The 17,227-nt window shown below is 40.1% G+C and overlaps 1 protein-coding gene across 17 annotated transcripts in view; it reads right to left on the minus strand.

Moving 5' to 3' along the window:
• SLC7A2 (solute carrier family 7 member 2) overlaps positions 1–17,008 on the minus strand; it is a 52,983-nt gene extending 35,975 nt beyond the window's left edge. For 4 of the 17 annotated variants that reach the window (XM_039699914.1, XM_039699911.1, XM_039699906.1 and 1 more), the window contains exons 1-2: positions 16,365–16,556; positions 15,238–15,323 (exon numbers count right to left, since the gene is read on the minus strand). Coding sequence is in view for 6 of the 17 variants with exons in the window: in XM_039699902.1 (XP_039555836.1) it covers positions 3,838–3,939 (102 nt within the window). In the remaining 11 variants the exon portion in view is untranslated. Of the gene's footprint in view, positions 1–3,837; positions 4,011–7,623; positions 7,698–15,237; positions 15,324–15,722; positions 15,742–16,364; positions 16,560–16,809 lie in introns of those variants that run through there. The other 13 variants (XM_039699915.1, XM_039699912.1, XM_039699907.1 and 10 more) reach the window with 10 other exon arrangements.
• Positions 17,009–17,227: the final 219 nt, after the last annotated feature.

Here is a 17,227-nt window from a genome sequence, read left to right on the forward strand (position 1 = left end):
TGCCTGTTGTGTACAAAACATCTGCAATTACTTTACCTCTAAATGATGGTAGATGTTCTACCTCCTCGTGTGTAACTCTCCAGTAGCATAAGCAGTCATCCGACCTCACCCTGGTTATCCTTAAAGATTAACTGGATGATGACACTCTACAGTCTCTTGCTGACATAATGTAGAGAGAAATTTTTGAAAATTGAGAGTACAAGTCTGAAAAAGAAAACTGTTGTTCTCTAGCCATGCACCATAAACAGGTATTTCTTCTGAAATTTTCAAGACAACTAATTTTACATGTGAACTATTAGCTAGGTACTGTCCTGAGCAGGAAAGCTAAGACTTCACAAGAGTACAGTCAGACACATTTCACTTACTCTGCAATTCCCAACAGTTGCAAAGAGAAATGAAAAAAAAAAACCAAAACAAGCTCCAAATCATTAGAACTGATCAATTATCTTAAAAGACACCTTAAAAGACTGTTTTTTCCTGATGGGAATTACAGAACCCACCACAAACAGCAGACAACTGTTTGTGGTGGCATACTTCTGAAAGGGTGTTCAGGGCAGGCCAACAGCAAATGGATGAATTGTCCAGAGCACAAAAAATAGGTTTACTCCTGAAAGATATTGGTGGACTCTGCACTGGACTGCAATGATTCATATGAAACTGGTGACAGCTATTAGGCCAAAACATGAGAAAATGAGAAAAAGGCAGTAGAGGTACTGAGCCCAGAGATCAAACAGAACGAAGACAGCTACTCCTTCAGAAAAAAAGGGCTCTTTTAAAATGTTATTTATAACTTTGCTCTCTGACGATAGTTGTATGAGTGTGTGACATTAGAAACTTTGCCATGATCCAGACATAAATTACCAAAGAGCAACAAATACATCTGAGAAAGCAGATAATTTGCCATTTCATGCCTATCACCATCAAATATACACTGGGATAAACGACATGATGACATGCCATGACTTCTTCAGAATTAAAGTAATTTTGTCCATCCTTGCATTCTACTTGTTTCTAATTCTATAATACAAACTCTGAAAAAACCAAACCTCTCAGAAAGCTATTTCATATGATTAAAGTTATGTTCTGCTAACAGGTTCTCTTCAAAGACATAAACAGAGCATGAAAATACCACTCAGCTGGGGAAATTGTTAAAACTATGAGTATGGCTCTTCCTAAACTTAGCTTAACTCAATTTGTTCACATTGCTTCTTTTCTTCTCCCCTTCCTTCCACAAAAGACAAAAGACCAACAAAATAATGTTCAGTTTTAACTGCTTGGAAGTAAAACACAGCACATTCATTAGAATTTGTGTAAAAGTAAGGAGATGGACTCTAAGTGAATGTTATGTTGTGTTCAGAGTATTTCTTTGTTCAAAATTTATCAAACTGAGAATATGGCACACAAAGAAAGCACAAGTAACAAGCACATACTGGATCAGAGGCTATTTGAAAAGTGCAATCAAGACCAAGTGAGCAGTCATGGATAAGAAAGAGTTAATTTTTGACATTGGTGTGAATTTTGGAACAGTATAAAAGATGAAAAAGAAGATACTGACCATAAAGATTATGACATCACTACTTCCTCAAAATGAATTGAACATCTCCCTAAGAATATAACTGGGTATTACATGGGCTTCTAGAAGTAGGGTGGCCATCAGATGTTAGCCACAAATTATTCTATGACATCTATGCTTAATACAATTTAGCAATGCTCAGAGACAGCCAAAATTATATGCAACAGAATGACCAATCTGATGGGAAATGTTTTTAATACTCAGATTAACAGAAAATCTTCTAAAAAAAAAGGAAGAGGAGGGAGGAGGAGAAGGAGGAAGAAGAAGACAGAAGAAACAAGGAAAAAGGAAAAAGGAAAAAGGTTGGGCTGTATCTTATAAGCAAATTTCTGTCAGCTTTACAGATTTTAAGCAGAGTTTTGAGAGTTTTGTATTATTACTAACAGTAAAATAACTTGGCGACCCCATTTATTTGTATAATTCTTGAGGTTGATGTGACTCAAATTCACGGAACTAATTTGTCTGGATAACAGCTTTACAAGGGTTCTGAAGAGTCTAGACATTTTCACTGTGGGAAAAAAAGATGCACAATCCATTTTACGCCAACTTTACAAGTAATATCCTGCAGTCATCCTGTCATATTACAAACTGTACTTCTAAAGTCAACAGCAGATAAACTAAATCGTTTGAAAGTAGCTGTGTTTGTGCAACACTGGAAAGCATCAAGGCAAATGGAAACAGCCTTTGCTTCAACTATTTTGTAAGAAATGATGCAGCAAAGGTCAGTTATCTGCAGTGCTATAGACTCCACACAACTTAATTTTTAAGGCACATGAAATTTTAGCTAATGATAATATGACATGATGTGATGGGATATGAAAAGATATATGATATGAAAAAAAAGCTACTTTTCCAAGAACTACTTAACTATGTTATTTCCTGTCTACACTGATTGAGGCTCAGGCAGAAGAAATGGAGGATCCATGAGAAGTTTGAGTACTGTTTCTAGCAGTCTAGCTCAGCTTGACTAATTGGAGAAAGAAAAAAGGAGGTGAGGGAAGAGCCAAATACTTTTTTTTTGAGTTGCACATCACTCTCTCCCACTATAGCTGCAATTTTAGCTTACAATTAGGTTTTAAAACTTACCTCTAACACACTTTGGCTTTACTCCACTGTAGCCTGCCAAACTATTTTCCAAAACTGGTTTAACTAGAACTATTTCAAACACTGATGCCAAGATATTTAAGCTCCAGAACAGGAGGAAAAGGAAGAGTCAGGGTTTATTTATTTTAAAAAGTAAAAGAAAATACTTAATCCTTTATGCTCAATCCAGAAATTCAAATTTATGCATAACCAAAAAGACTGAAATCTCTTCAAAATTAGGGCTTTGTCATCAAAGCACTTGAATTTACTACAGAAGTAGCCACATAGCACAATTATCTCTATAAATATACTTTGAGCCCCAGTTAAACAAAAACTTTTCAACTGTGCTAAGATTAAAAAAAATATCTCTGCATTTATTCATACTGCAGTAATACTCAGCTCAGAATCAAAGCCTAAGAGCTTAATCTAAAAAAAAATTGATACCATCAGAAAAGTAGAGTTAAGCAGTGAAATGTACATGTGTTGGCGGGTTCATCTGTCTTCCTACAGATGCACAATGAATATGCCTGACTACCAAAATACCAAGAAGCTCCAGTGTAGCTACTGCTGGTCAAACAAGACCAAACAAGAGTAAGAGTGGAAACAGCACACTTCATCTGCCAAACACACATCCAGATTTCTTCCATTGGTGCTTTTTAGATTATTCATATTCAAAATTTTCCTTTACACAGCAAATGCAACACTTTCAAGCACTATCTTTACACTTCCCTCTTTTTGGCCAAGCTTCATGGAGGTGACTACTCCCTTTCTATATCGAGTCACATGGCAAAGACAAGGGTAAGCAGTAAAATTTGTTTCTGGGGAGATTTCAGTTAGACACAGGAGGAAAATTTTTCACATGAGCATTTAGGCATTGAAATAACTTCCCCAGGGAAATGGTGGATTCTCACATGCTTTTAAGATTCAGCTGCATGGGGTGCTAGGCCATCTTGTCTGGACCGTGCTTTTGCCAAGAAAGATTGGACCAGGTGATCCCTGGTGTCCCTTCTAAACTGGTTTTCTCTGATTCTATGTTTCCATCAGTGGAAGATCCACAGTCAGTCTAGAATAAGAAATTCCCTTCTTTGGGTACTAAATTTTATGAGAAATTTACACACACATGCACACCAAGAACAGCCCAACCAAAAACCTTTATTTAAATTTCAGGTTGTCATACGTACCTCAATTTGCATAGAATACTGCCAAGGTAGACAGAGGTGGGTGATAAAACGTGCTGGAAAATCTCTCTTTTTCTGACAATTACCACCAACAAAGAGTGCCATTACCACCAACAAACAGTGAATGAATGCATCAGTCTCAGAGCTTGGAGATCAAAGTGGGACCAGCTGCTGAACTGTCACCAAAATAAGTTTTGAATTAGAATCAGAAAGAAAGGGAGAGTCATGTACAACAACAGAAACCCTACTGATACCACAGAGCAACTGTCTGACTGCAGCATCCACAGGCAGAGCCAAGTTACCCTTGGAATGTTTACACTGGCATTTTTCGCTCAGAAGCATATTTTCAGAGATATTTTCCCTGTCATCCAGACAATTCACTGTGCCTTGGTTCACTCCATGGAACAATCCCAAGGCATCCTTTAGTATGAAAGGGAATTGGATACGTATTCCACAACAGCAACCAAGTACACTCCAAGTGGTAATAGAAATTCAGCCTGTGGCACCAGACAAAAACTAACCTGACAGCCTCCCAAGTGTCCCACACATAGCAAAACGTAAGTGGCATGGTCAGAGAATCCACAGCATCAGAAGTTTTCCTCTGCAGCTTCATTCCTATAGAGCTGCACCAGTTGCTGAAGTAGACAACTTCAACTGCCTCTGCACACAGATAATACTGAATGCTCAGGTGCAAAAGTTGCAGGCTGGTCTGCAACCCACCTGAATGCAAAGGTGCTTATCAGACAGTTAAGCTCTGTGCTGCCATTGCTTCATCAGCAGCTATAGCACAGCTGGAACTAAAACCTCAAGCTAGCATTTCCACCAAAATAAGTGGTGCATCCTAAAACCAGATGCTCACTCCTGCATTCTTTTCTTGGGCAAACATAAACATTTCTGTGGTGCAAAAAGTGAATTAAACTGGGGAATGGAGACACACTGGGCAGGCACTAAGTCAATTTTGAATCAGATTGGTTTCCTGATACAATTTACTACAGAGCTGCACAAGTTCTTGTAGCAGCACTACTGCAGGGTACATATGGAGAAGGATTAACTACTGTAAGCAAGACTTAAATATTTCAACTCTTTTTGGTGCAACCTTAACTCCAAGTAAGGACAAGATTATTCTCAAGAAAGGCCACAACAGTCGGAATGGCAAGATTAAAGTCTACAATGTAACACTGCAGCACTGTTGATGATGAATGACTCATAACAATGTGTAAAGTCTGACTCCATCACTGGTAGGAACATGTGCAAAAGACAAATCCATTTTAAGTAAACTTGGACAATTCAGTTTTTCAGTACACAGCATTAATGGTACATCTTAAGGGAATAGAGATATTTAGAATGTAACAGTTACAAAAGTTACTTTAAGTCTTATTCCATTCCAAGTTCTGTGAAATTAATTGAATACTGACACCACACCCTGCACCCTGATGTGGCATTCACTCATGGGAAGACCAAATGAATCTCCGACTACAAGTTACTTGATCTGAAATGCAAAAAAAGCATATTAAGGACACTACAGAAATAATAAAGTCATTATTAGTTCTGCTTTATTTATAAGAAAACACAGCCTAAGTTCTATTTCAGCATGCCTTATTTTCAGTGCACATACTCTTATTTTGGAACTGTAGGAAAAAGCAGCTAAGAAAGACAAGGACAGCAACCTACAGAGACTGCATTTGTATGGGAGGGGTTTATTTACTTTCTTATTTCAGTCTTCTGTTTCCACAGTTTCTGGAGAAGACCATTATGACAGCTCATCCCCGCCACATGCTGAGATGGTCTTAATACATGAACCTGGAACTAAAGTAGGAAGTACTGCTCATGTATCTAAATCCATCCAAATCAGACTTCTTCCCCTTCATGTCAGTTATAAATTTCTTACTGGCAACTGTCCCCCTGCTTCACAGGGCTTAGTATATACCTTTTTAGTACACAGTATATGCCTCAGTATAACAAAAGGGCTGTGGCAGGCTTTGGGTAGTACCTTCTTCCCACCATTGAAAGGCAAGCTGGTACACTGTACAAGCCTGAAGACACACACAAACAACCACTCCTCCCAGTGCAGCCTGGGACCATATTCTGAAACCTCAGTTTGAACAGTACTGTTTGACATTTTGCAACCTTGGGAGTGGGATTTTAACTCTATTGTTTCCACTTCTCCATTTCTTGAAGGCCATTACAACACCAAGTTTCACCTCGTCAGGCAAAAAAACTCTATTTCTTGCAATGTCTCCTACCTCAGAGTCTGTTCTCAGAACCTTATCTTTCTCTTCTGCCCAGTGATTTACTCAATTTATCAGCGATACTGAACCAAGCCAAATACATTTCAGCAGAACTGTATCAGTCACGAAAATACTAATGTCAAGGACTGCAGTATTTCTGATGGGGCAATCCAAACTTTCCCTTCCTGGGCCTCCAGAGTAGAAATCCATGGTAAAATATTCAGCCTTATGCAAGTTCCCTCTCTGACTAAGTTTCATATCAAGGGAAACAACTTCTATAGCCTATCCAATTCACAGATTTATTTCCCAGGTTAGTTTTGGGGAGACTTATTTGTTATGGTTCCTGAAACCCTGCTTTCTAAAATTACTAAGAGAAATGCAGAAGTATTCCACACTCAAGCCAGCAGCCACGCTAGCTGATCAGGAGAACATGACAGAAGTAGCATTGTGAATAAAGTTGCTTTATACCACCGTTTCAGGTCTTCCTTCAGCCTTTGGATTTGTTTTCAAGGGGGTGTTTACTATCAAAGAAGATTCTACATATAGCATGGAAGTGTGTCTCCAACTGCTCTGACTTCCCCTTTCAACTCAGATGATGTTTTCCAGAGTTTGTAGTCTGCTCCAGCGAGGTGATGAAATCCAAAGTCACATATGTCACATGCCCTGCTGTGCATTTCCAGAGTCCTGTTTCCCTCAACATAGAAGGAATCAAAGTACCAGGAGAGGCTCTTCTTTTACAGTTCCAGGTTTCTTTCCAGCCACCCCTCCAGGGAACACTATGAGCAACATTCACATCATTCTGTTCTTCTGCTGCCTTTCTTCTATTTGCAAACAGCTGCAATTAAGCCAACTCACTGGCTGTGTGCTATCAGCAATGCCTGTTATCAAATCCTTAGAAAGCACAGGGAATACTGAAACCCACACTTCTATTGGCTAGGTTTCAGCCAAGCTAAAATTTCACTGTATTTCACTGCTCTTTGATGAAGATTAAAGGATGACACTTATCAAACTCACCATCCTCGACAGGAGTAATTTGTACCAATCATAACATAACTGTTTGGACAAATATGCCTGTGTTCATGAAAAAGCACAAGAAAATAACTTTGGAGAATTTTTTAAAAAATGCATTCTCATAGCTTATAATACTCTACTAATAAATGCAAATGAGAGTTGAGATAGTGTTGGGGATGGGGAGGGAAGAGGAAAGATATTTGCTGCTTTGGTAACTTCACTGGTTCCTATGAAAATATTCTCTATATTTTCAGACAAACAGCGATAAGAAACAAATCAAATATGCACTACAGGAGCTACAGTTAGATGTGACAGATTAAAAATAAGAACTATCTAAAATTCTTCATTCAGAACCATTTCACATACAAGTCATTCACCAAGCCAGTGTGGAAGAGTATCACTAAAAATGCACTTCAAAAGTGACATCTTGTTTGAAAAGTTATTAGTTTCTTCAGTTCCAGTCGAAAGGAACAAAACTACAGAACTGAACTCTACAGGACTTCCTTTGTTGAAGGAAAAGAATGATTCTAAATTAAAAGCCTAAACTTACTTCAAAAGTTTGAGGGATACCACTGTTATGGTCGAAGTTTTTCAACTAATGCTTTCTTCAGTGACAAAGATGGTCTAAAAGGAAGTGAAGACAAAAATCAGAGGGTGTAAGAGAAATTATGTTATGATTTACAACTATGTGGAGCACGCTAAATTGTTTCTTCCAATGGCTGTACAATTGAAGCAGCTTACACTACTCAGTCTGTCATCTCCTCTGTGTCTGTTCTTTAGCCGTATAGACGTGTGTGGCCATTCCAACTGGAATAGGGAACTGAGCCTCAACCAAAAGTATCCCAAGAAAAAAGATTAATGTTTCCTAATCCAGTCCATTGCACAGAACCACAAGCAGCCATGCAGGCACAGAGGTATGGTTACAGGAGCAGGAACAAGAGACAGCAGCCTGGAGCACAACGTAAGAGTTCCTTATGTTGACACTGCTTCAGTAAGAAATGCACAAATTGTACCTATGAGCCCATCCAGGCCCACAAAACTACTTCTTTCACAGAGCACAGTGGATACATTTTAATTAATTTCCATGAAAGAGTGTAAACATTCACTTCACATAATCAGGAAGCTGACTTAATTTATTGTGTGTGAATAAAAATGCAACATAAACAGTATTTAACTGCAAATTCTGCTCATTTTGCATCTGGTTCATTGAACTAAGTGCAACCCATCTGTTACCATATAGGACAGAAAAGCTGTCAAATAGGAAAAAAACCCTTTTATTTAATACATCTCTAAAATTATTTGCTTAGACAGCTAATGAAGTGGAGTATATAGGCAATTAAACTCCACAGAAGACTTTGCAGAGTACTGTAAAATTGAATGAAGGTTTATAAATGTTTGTAACTGAGACAATTAGAAATACAAAATGGGGTAATTAAGGCTGATGTTGAAACCAATTACTTTAAAATAAGACACATGCATAAATTAAAAAATAACTTAAAACAATCAAATTATCTCTAAGAGCTGGACATTGCATGGGAGACTGCAAAACATTCTGGACCAGACACTCAGGCGCACTCTTCCACTAAGGAATAAATGTTGAGACAATTAGAACAGATTTCCTTCACTTAGAGAAAGTACATTACAGGGCTGATTTTTTCCCTCTCAGTTTCTTCTCTCTCTACCATGCAAAATCCACACAATGAATCCCTCATTGCTCTAAGACATTCATTCTACCAGAACACCTCACAGCAAATGATAAATTGCTACCACATGGTATTTTTCAGTATCAGGCTCTACCACGATGATGACAGTTGTATCTTCATAGGACAAATGGGATTTCTCCAAACGATACATGAACATCTACTTTTTAACTCCTGAAAACTTACAGTAATTGCCTCAAGAATCTAAAGGTGTCTCAGCAATAGCTGGTTGACGTAATCCCCAGAAAAAGATTATACACTTTCAGAGGTTGGGCATTCAAAAGAGAGCAGGAAAGAGCTAAGCAAATATGGAGAAATGAACAAAAAGTCAGACTGGTAGGAAAGTCATATATTAATATCATATTGTAATTGGCAAATCTACAATAAAACTAAGCTGTAAAATCCAAATGTATGATTTTTGGGAGCATGTGTCTTTGGGGAGGGCAGTAGAAGATCACTGATTAGTCTGCATGATGATCTTGGCCTAGAGCAACATGAACTCAAGTTCTGGTGTGACTGTCATGCATTTCAGCAAAATAAAATAGTTATTGTTGCTAATTAGGCAAGCAATTTTTAACTCTGTATTGTTTTTTTTTTAAAAAGCCAAATTCACGGATGTAGAAGGCACCTTCTACAAACAGGCCTGAAGGAAGCCTCCAGCTCAGGACTTCCCTCTTCACTCAAGATGAGACCTTATTATAAAGCAATTTTTAACTCTGTATTGTTTTTTTATAATAAAATGTACTTAATAAAGAAAGAAACAGAGAACACATGAATCGTGAAGTCACAACACTTTCCACATAAAACATACTTATGAACCTGTCATTCCTGCTGAAGTATGTATTTAAATGCTTTTGGTGTCCAAAATATGCAGTTAAATAATTTTGGTGTCCATTGTGGGATTGTTCTAACCTATTTATTTTATCACCAGTTCAGCAAGAGTAAAACCAAAGACCACAAAGTAAGATCTTGCTAGTGTTCTGTAAGCAAGCCAGCACTCAATGTTCTACTTATAATACATTTAATTTTCCTGCAATTTTCCAGAGACCTCATATGGCTCATAACATATGTTCTATGCAGCACAAGAATTTATGCAGAATGGGACTGAAAACGTAGAGCTCTCAGGTGATCTGGATCTACCACAGGTCTTAAACAAACCTGCTCCAACTCTCAGGAGCACACACCATGTGAATCACCACTGCTTCTCTATAGAGCATCTCATCTTCAGCTACAAACTACCACAGGGAACCTCACAGTATTCTTTTTTCACATGTTACTGCCTTAACACAAGTTTGCCACTGCTCCACCTCCACACACTCCAAAAGGTCTTTCAAACACAATGGTCTCTCATTATTTTCCTAGATGCTGTGTTGCACCAACCATGCATTTCCGTGAGCAGAAAACCATGAAGTTATTCTGTATAAACTGATGTAAACATAAAGTATAGGAGCCTTTGCTGCACTGAAAAAAAAGGAGCTGGGAAACAGCAAAAACAGCACTCTGAGAATATGAGGAACAGCATTTCATATTTGAGGCTTCCTTGGGAGATGTTTTGATCTTTTTAATAGTAAGTATTCTGGCCAATCTGGATTTGGGGCACTGAATAAAACTAACAGAAATTATAAAATATTTGTCAAAGGGTGTCAAGAACAGGTACACAGGCTACCTTAAAACACTTAAAACCTCAAAGCAGGTCTATAATATACAATAGGAAGTCTCCTCATAGATGGTGTTTTAAGAAACACCAATTTCTATTCCTCTGGACTTCTCAATCTCACAGTGAATACTATAATTGCAAATTTCATAGTGTTTCTAACCAAGCACTATGTACTTCTTGGTAATTAATATATTGTCATTTTTAACATTGAATCTTTTTACTGATCTAGTTTGAGATAAGTGCAATTTTTCTCTTACTAGTTTGCCAGCACAGCAATTTACCTAGTGCATACTACTGTCTTTTGGAAAAATATATTTTTTTAAAAAAGCCAAATTCACGGATGTAGAAGGCACCTTCTACAAACAGGCCTGAAGGAAGCCTCCAGCTCAGGACTTCCCTCTTCACTCAAGATGAGACCTTATTATATCTGTAGAACAGCTCCTCTTTATCAAAAAGTGCCCAAGACCCCTCCTTGAGTCTTTGTAAAGAAAGAGGGTGGGCACAGATTGGCAAACAGTGTATAGAAATAAGGCATCGAGATTTTTTGATAACATATTGCTGAGGAAAACTAACAACCACAGAACATGTAAATTACTATGTACATATTATTGCACATAACAAACCTGATGTTTCATGATACTTCTTCAGTATTACCCTAAAAAGTTTTCCCTCTCTTCAAATCCTTGCAGCAAGAACAGAGCAACTAAATTCTGAAACTGATTGTACTCAAAGACTTACCACTACTTTAAAGACTGTCATTACAAGGATCAAAAATACTGCCTACTCATCTAAACTAATGGCTCCAAAAAGCACACTGAAGCACTGTACCTTTGAAAAGAATCACACATGCATGCTAATTCTATATACCTACAAGACTTTCATCTAGTTCACAGTGCTGAAAGTATTTCCTGGCAAGTCACATCCCATCATTTTCTCTCAACTGCATGATAGTCTGAACCCATTTGAGGACAAAATAAAATCAGTATCAGACCAAATCATTCATAAACTGTATATTCAGATGAATTAATTTAGGCCCTCACAGGAGTAATCAGATATCTGCACAATATCCAAATGTTTCAATTTCCTTAAATAATATAGAGATGTTTCTCAGTCTAAGGAAACTGAAAAAAGGACAATAATAATCCCTTCCTAATTCTGTTTCAATTATTATTTATTCCATAATCACAACGTGCATGGTACTGCACAAACAAAAACAAAATAAGCACCATCGCTTTCCCACATTGTCAAGCAGCTGCAATACAACTCCAGGCAAAGAATAACTAACCTCCAACAAAGGGGGCAAGGAGCAGAGATCAGCTACATGAATTCACAGAGCTACAGAACAGCTTATCCACATCATTCACTGTTACTACAATAAAGGAAATGAAGATTGTATTGCACTGTATCCAACTCCCTCCCCTAAAAAAGTCATCTAAAGCATAATGTCCTTTAAAGCAATAATTAATTTATTCCATACATTTCTCAAAGAAAAATATTCCGGAAAGCAAAAAGCACAGGTGGAGTAAATTTGTGTATTAAATACAGATGATGGAAGGAAAATCTGGCAAACTCACTTGGTACAGTTTGTCTTTTCCTTCAGTCCAGTCCCAACTAGCAAATGTTCCCTAGCTAAGCTAGCTCCCTGCAGAAGACTATTTTGCATTTTGCCAGTTGACACCTTTCTACATTTTGGTACTTTGCTACAACAGATAAATTCACACAAATTCTAGTAACCAATTAATCCAATTCTAGTGATTAACTGGATTAATGCAATCATCCCTTTCTACGGATGTCTAATTTGACAACTTAATTTTCAGAAATGAGGTCATTTAGTGAGAACAACGATGCAAGAAAACTCTGAAAACTGATGTTACCATCACAAAGAGGGAAAACTAACCTGCTATTAGCAATAGAGGGAATTGCAGCATAACACTGAATCATCAACATTGACTCTGCCTGTTTTTAATTACTTATCAGAAACAGCAGATGCTGTGTGCACTCCACTGCATTTCTAACGAGTTGTCACAGGGAATAGAGAGCACCAAAACCCAGCTCTCTCCAGCAACTGCATGGAGTTCTTTTAGGTCACCTTCATTAACTACTGGGTGTGGCAGGAAAAGGTAACTCCAAAAGTGAAAGGGAAGGACCAGAGCCAGTGAACAATCATGATGATAACGTGATGGTTTGTGTATGATTGCTTCCTCCTATGTGGCTGGTTTACTACTACTTGTCAGACACATGCAACCATTCAGACACTAATGGGAGACTATACTCTTCCAAAGCAAGTGTTGTGGAAGTCATCCTACAGCCTGAATTTTCATGTAAATAAGCTTTACATCGTGTTTCTAGAAGACATAACACAAACCAGAGCAGATAGTTGTCATCAGAGCTCTGGTGTTACTATTCCATACCATTCAAAAGTTCATTGCTGTCTGGGCAAAATTTTGAGAGGCTCCATCTGTCTTAGAGATTCTATAAACTTTACAATATGTGAATGGAGATATATTTTATTTGTGAGGAACTCTGTTATTAAGTTGAACCATAAAAAGTTCTACTCCAGTTTGCTGCTTAATTCTTCATAATAGATGTTCACAACCATCACACATATACTTGGAGTCCATGTGGGCTAGGACAGAATCTTTACAGCCACAGTAAAGAGAGGATTGATACGACAATTGTCTATGTATGCTATGCTAGTAACACTTCTCCACCCTAAATAAACATATAGGCTCAACACCAGTCATTAAACTATGAATTTTTTAGACTGCCACAACCTGCCCACCCTAATTTCTACAGAGTTCAGTTCATAGTCAAGTGATAAAGAGGGATATTCATATATGTAACTGCTGTAGATCATATACTGTCATTAAGAGACCTGCAACAATCATCTTACAACCAGAATGCTTTATTTGAGGTAATTTCTTCTCCAGTTGTGTGTAGAACTAGATGTCCTGAAATCATCCTGTGGTTAGTCACATTTCCCATCAGTGTCGTACATCCATTCAGAAATCTCTCATTCCACACACATGCAATCTGATGCAGGAACTTGTGAAGACAAGGACAACATTCAGTGCATTTCTAAATGATCTTTTCCTTGGAGTATGTCCACTTGGATAAATAAGAATTTTGAGATCAGGCAAGATAATACTGTGATCTTGGATGATTTTCAGCAATGACTAAGCTTAGGAGTCCCAGAAGCCACTTTTACTAGTAACCTTTATAACTCTCACTGGAGTTGTAGTGGCAGAGCACTTATACAAATGCTTTTCCCAGCAGAAAGGAGGACACATTTGTCTTTTTCTGAAAGTTCAACTGGTTGCTTCCAAGAGCCCTGTCAATTGAGTTACCAATACTAAATTTCTCAGCTACTAAACCAGTGAGATGAAGTTCTCCCCAACTGCAGATCGAACAAAAGGATGAAGAATTGAGAAGCCTGAGGATCAGAACCGTATTATGACACTGAAGGATCAAGGGCCATGTGCTAAATGGCAAAGGTATTGTGAAGATGGACACTTTCAGACACTTGAAAATTTACAGACACAGAAACCTGGCTCCAAGTACTTTTTACTACACTGTACACTTTTTAATAATTTCAGCAACATATAAAATGATTTTTTATATCTTAGTATGGAAAAAGCTAAAATGAATGTATGAAGTTCTGCTTTAAAGCCAGAAATATGCATTGAAATGACATTGCTAGCTTTCTACACCTTTGGCTATATGGTATTAATAGATCCCTAACTAAAATATGCTAAGTACATTAATTTATTAACAGAGTGCTCTCAGGCATATGGTGTGATTTTTAGGCTGTCCTGTGCAGGCCAGGTATTGGACTTCAATGGTCCTTGTGGGTTCCTCCCAGCCCAGGATATTCTGTGATTCTATGATTATTAAGAAAATTGAAACTAGTTTTGATTTAATCTGTGTGTACAAAACTAGAAACTGCTCCCTTGTAATTTATCTTAGCAAGTACACTTTTACTGAGATCAGGAGCTTGGTCAGACCATTTATGCATGTACACAGTAGCCAACATACTGAGCTTCAGGATCAAAACTTCATGGCATTTAAACTTGACAAAGTGCCAGGTTTCATCCACATCTGAAGAATCAAATTGCATTTTAGTAACACCACTTAGAAGACTACTCCATGCATGGATAATCTTTATCACCACATGTGGCAAAAGAGTAAAAATGCACATCATTCATACAAAACATCACTGTACTTTTCATAAAATACCAATATGGCTACTTATGTCATTGTGGGGCTGTTTAATTTCTGTGCCAATTTGTATCAGCACCCAATGGACTGGGGTTTAGAAGAATTGTGTGGTCAGGGGCAGAGTCAAATGAAATCAATTGCAGCCATGGAGATCTGCTTACAGGAACAGGGCAGTCAGTCACCATTTCTTTTTCTGTCTGGGCATGTAGTACATCACAGATGTCAATGAAAACAAACTTAGCTTTTGTATAGGCATGATGCCTCTTCTTACTGTCAAGGTTTTAATGCCATTAGGTAACACAAACCAGAACTCAAAACATTTTCCACAGCGATCCAAGACCCACTGTGTACTGAGTCTGCTCAGTGTCTACAGGAACTTTTACAGAACGTGTTTTGTCTTTCTAGCATAAACAAACTACCATCAGCTTGTTTCAATATATACAAGTTCTACATGCCATGATCCCTTGTCTTACCTCCTCCATCTCTGAAACATCCAGATGCCTCACAATAGATTTGTTTTGATTTTAACAGGGAGAATATAAAGAAAAAAGTTTGAAAGCTTGTAAAATAATGTTGGGTATTAATATACCTGAAGCAGAGGGTAGGCTTGAAGAAGGTCCTTTCACACCTTAGGCCAAAATTCAGGAAACTTCTGTTCCTTTCACAGGTAAGTTGCTGGAATGATATGTTAAGCACAAGCATAAAAAACAGCAGAAACTACATGTGCTGTCAGAACTGAAGTGGTGTGAGACTCCTCCCCTTCCCCAAAACTAATGTAATTCAGCCAAATTAATGGAGTTCACCCAGACCCTACATCAGACAATGCTCTACCATCCAAACGGTAACACAAATCTCTACTGATACCGAATATTTTAAAGTTGAAGGATTATGTTCTGCAGCTTCTGACACCTAAAATTTTAAACTTGTTTACTGGACTAATTTTCTCCAGCTGTCAGTAGCATTATATGTAGGGCCCTATATACTTCAAACACATGTCTAGATTTAAACATGCAAAGTTGGCAGAAAGGAACATTTCCTAAACTTGTTTTACCACAGTTAGGGATCTGCACCTACTTCAGGCTCTCCACTGAAGTGTGACTTCCCCAACTTCCCAAAACGCACTGAAGAGCCGGGCTTGCACTGCGACTGTGCGCTTTGGGTCAGTGACACCTGCAGGGACCACACCTGCACGGCTAACACCTGCAGGGACCACACCTCCAGGTAAAGCCAGTGCCTTGAGCGAGCTTGGCAGAAACCCAGGGAGGTTTCACCCATCGACACCTCCAAACCTTTACAGCAGCAGCCAACGCCACCCCAGGCCCAGCACACAAGGTCCCAGACAAGGTGCCACCCAGGAGCCCTCCGGAGCCCTTCCCCTGGTGCCCGCACCCACTCGTGCCACACGCACGCCCACGGCCAACAGGGCCGGCAGGGCAGCGCCAGCGCCGATCTTCGACCCCGGACTTTAAAAGGCAACAGGGAACTCCTGTGCTTCTCTCCCAGCTCAAGTTATCAAGTTATTCTAGCCAGGAATAACTCCTGGGATCGAGGCGGGGATCAGCACCCCCCCCCGGCCGCACGAGCCTGGCTGGACATGGGGCTTAGGATCCCTCCCCACCACGTCCAAGCCGCCGAGAGGTCCCGGCAGCGGCGTCTCCTCCGAGCCCTCGCCCACCCGGTCCCGAGGAGGGGAAGGCGGAGAGGGGAGCCACTTACGCGGCCCGGGCACGGCTCCCTGCGGCGGCGGCGGGCTGCGCGGAGCTGCGCTGGCAGCGGCGGGGCTCTCCCGGCAGCCAAAGCCGGGGCGCTCCTCCCCTCAGGGAGCCCCCATGCCCGGCCTTCCCACACGTGCGGGCAAACCCCACCCTGCCGACCCCCTGCCCGCCCTTCCTTCTCCTCCCTTCAGTGACCAGGGCAGTCCGCTCTGCTGAGCGGCGCGGGGCGTACCGGGGATGGCAGAATTCCCTAAAGGGTCGGCCCGCGTTCCCTGCCGTGTACCCCGAGGAAGGGAGGCCGGCCGGCCCCGGGGTCTCGGAGGCCGGGCAGATAGCCCCGCTTCCCCGCCCTCACAGACCCACGGCACCTCCGCGGGAGCCACGCTGGAGTCCCACCCGCGGCGCTCTCCCACTGCTCACTCCCAGCAACCACGGGCTTCTCAAACCTTGCTGTGCCCCGAGCGGTTTCGTGTTCCGCACGCGAATAGCCCTGGCGGGGGTTCGTGAATGATACGCCCTCAGAAACAATTTTTCCCGGTGGGTGCCTGCCCTGGCTTTGTGCTGGAGGCAGCAGCAGAGGCTGCTCCAGGGCCGGCCCTTTGCCACAAACGCCCTTTGCCGCTTGCAGGATCAATTTTCCGAGGCACCTTTCAGAAGCGTGTGGTGGGATTTGGTAAGGAAGCTCCAGGCAGTGGTGAGAACGAAGGCAGAAGCGCCGCCCTGTCTGTTCTAAGCAGATAACACTTTCTGGAGACATCATAGGCAACATTTGTCTGAGAACAGCAGAAAGTGTCACAGAATGGGTACAAGTACAATGCAGCTTATTTTCATTCTAGTGTTGTCAAGCACTGCCTGTTCCTACAA

The sequence above is a fragment of the Passer montanus genome, unplaced genomic scaffold (assembly GCF_014805655.1).
Source record: "Passer montanus isolate IOZ18808 unplaced genomic scaffold, ASM1480565v1 scaffold14, whole genome shotgun sequence".
NCBI classification, from domain to species: Eukaryota; Metazoa; Chordata; class Aves; order Passeriformes; family Passeridae; genus Passer; species Passer montanus.